The following is a 2,486-nucleotide window of genomic DNA, read 5'->3' as shown; positions in this document are numbered from 1 at the left end:
CAATGCCAACAAAATTAACACTATAATTCAAATTCAGAAGACTCTCTTCTCAACTGGTTTATCTTCCAACCTTTCTCATTTTCAATCTACTCTGCAGATTCATCTTTCTAGTAACTACTGTATTTTGAACATTTAAAGTAACAGAATTATGTTTTGTCATATGTAACAGAGTTGAAATAATATATAATACATTGTAGAATGACAAAACTTAGTCAATCAAGATGCTTCCCTTCACATGGTTACTTTGTGGTAAAATCAGTCTACTTTCAGTTTTTGCACTTTTCACAAATGGGATACCTTGTTAACTGTTGTCATCAGATGAAAGTATTTCCACACCTTATCCACTATGTGGAGGCACAGGCGGAGCCACACCCCCAGATCAACAAAGTATCTCCTGAACTTCTTTCTAACAGAAATTGTGTATCCTTGACCTAAAGCCATTTTGTTTATGTCAAATGTATTCAGTGACTATTGCTTGCAGGATAAAAAAAAAAAAAAAAGCTTCCTCTTTTATCTGATCCAATTTCTCCTTTCCCACATGATCTCTAGCTACAACCTAAGGTGACCATGTGCTCCTGATGATGATCTTTAACCATCACTCAAAAATGAGCATGCCCGCACCTTGCTCTTACCAGTGACTGCAAATAACTGTCCTTTCCCCTGTAGATTTCTTCACTATTCAAATTCCACACACTCCTATAGCCTACATGAAATCTATTCTGACCACTTTCCACCTACTCTCTGTAAAGCTATTACTGCAACAACCCTACAACACTGCAAAATGCACCCTGACTGTGTAACCACTGTTCAACATTCCAGCTGATATATATATATATATGCACACACACACACACACACACACACACACACACATATATATATATATATATATATATATATATATATATAAAATACATACATGATCTCTTATACACCAAGTCTATCTTAATGATCAAGTTTTCCAAACTGCAAAAATAATAAAAAATTGTTGCATTTCTGCCCAACAGCTTGTGGTCCCTTATATCTAAACACTGGTCATTGGAACTCAGGAGAGATCTTGCCCTCTTTTTGTTTTTTGCTATATAGAGAAACAGGGTTTCTCTATATAGCCCTGGCTGTCCTGGTACTCACTCTGTAGACCAGGCTGGCCTCGAACTCAGAAATCCGCCTGCCTTTGCCTCCCAAGTGCTGGGATTCCGCCCAGCTAGACCTTACCCTTTTTAAATCAGTTCCTCTAAGCTATTAAAACACAAGCTCTTTTCATTAGAAATCATCAAAGTAAGAACTGCTGCTAGAATTGCAATAGGGCAAGCCACTGGGTGTTTAACACAAATTCTCATTGTGTATATTTAGGAAATAAATATCTACAATTCTAAAGAAAATCAAAGCAGATAAGATACAGTACTGGGCAAGATTCGTAGTTCCAAATTTTGTCCCTTCCTATTAAAACAAACTCTCAGTTCACCATAAAAGTGAAAAATATATTCTGTGCTGCCATTCCAGAGTTGCACACTGCCAAACAAAAAGTTAAATTCGGTCAAAAAAGAGGACATGATTTCATAGGAAAAGGGGTAACAGCCAGAGGTCCTAAAGCACTTTTCTAGTCATACTTAATTACTTAAAACTGGTCTGTGCATTACTCTAGTGCATTACAACTCTGTAACAAAGACTACCATCCCCCAAGGACCGAGAGAACTGAAGCCACACAACTACTACAGTGCTAGGTTCATGAACACCATTTATTGGTCTGGAAAATACTGTTTGAAACCTGTAACAGAAACAACTACAGAAAATACTGAATCTGAACACGGACAACATTTTTGTTTTCTTAAGTTCAGAAACTGGGGACTAAGTCACATGTAGTTATTGAGTTTACAGATCGGCCACTGCGAAAGGCAACCAGAAACACTTTGTGGATGCTTCTGCCGTAACTCCTTTCAAAAACTCTAAAGAACTGCACGTGAAGGGAGCAGCACATCGCCCGGTTCTTGGAATGAGTCATCTCCTGGGTGTGGGGAGTCCCCAGAAGCACAGACACCCACGAGGACAAAGGGGCAAGGGTGCTGCCAGGGACCGGAGAAGGCGGCAAAGCCTCCCGCCCGCCGGCTACGCCCGGAACGGAACGGCTTCGCTCTCTCGGGGCCGGAGCAGGCGGAGAGGAGGGAGGCGGGGAGAGCCGGGCCAGGCCCGCCAGAGGCGCAGCGCGGCTCCTCCGCTCGGGACCCGAGCCCGCGCCGTCGCCCCCTCACCCCACACCTGCCAGCGCCCGCCCGCCCGGCCCCCCCTCGGCCTATTGCCCCGGCGGTAGCCCTGGGGACGAGCGGCGACCGCGGCTCGCTTCAACCAAGGATACGAAGTAGACAGACAGGAAGATGAGCGCGCAACAGTCGAGGAGCGAGAAGAGGAACACCACCGCCTCCATCCTCAGCCGCCGCTCCGCCCGTCAAACCAGCTCCGGGCCGCGCTGCCGGGACAGGCGGCATGCC

The 2,486-nt window shown here is 44.5% G+C and overlaps 1 protein-coding gene across 1 annotated transcript in view; it reads right to left on the bottom strand.

Moving 5' to 3' along the window:
- Cnih4 (cornichon family AMPA receptor auxiliary protein 4) overlaps nucleotides 1–2,486 on the bottom strand; it is a 15,845-nt gene extending 13,359 nt beyond the window's left edge. Inside the window, exon 1 of the mRNA XM_031336858.1 lies at nucleotides 2,354–2,486. Coding sequence (XP_031192718.1) covers nucleotides 2,354–2,422 — 69 coding nt within the window. The 5' untranslated portion in view covers nucleotides 2,423–2,486. The remainder of the gene's footprint in view (nucleotides 1–2,353) is intronic.

Source organism: Mastomys coucha, unplaced genomic scaffold (genome assembly GCF_008632895.1).
Source record: "Mastomys coucha isolate ucsf_1 unplaced genomic scaffold, UCSF_Mcou_1 pScaffold1, whole genome shotgun sequence".
In the NCBI taxonomy this organism is placed as follows: Eukaryota; Metazoa; Chordata; class Mammalia; order Rodentia; family Muridae; genus Mastomys; species Mastomys coucha.
Note: the sequence above shows the minus strand (reverse complement) of the source record. Positions and strands in the feature narration are given on the sequence as shown.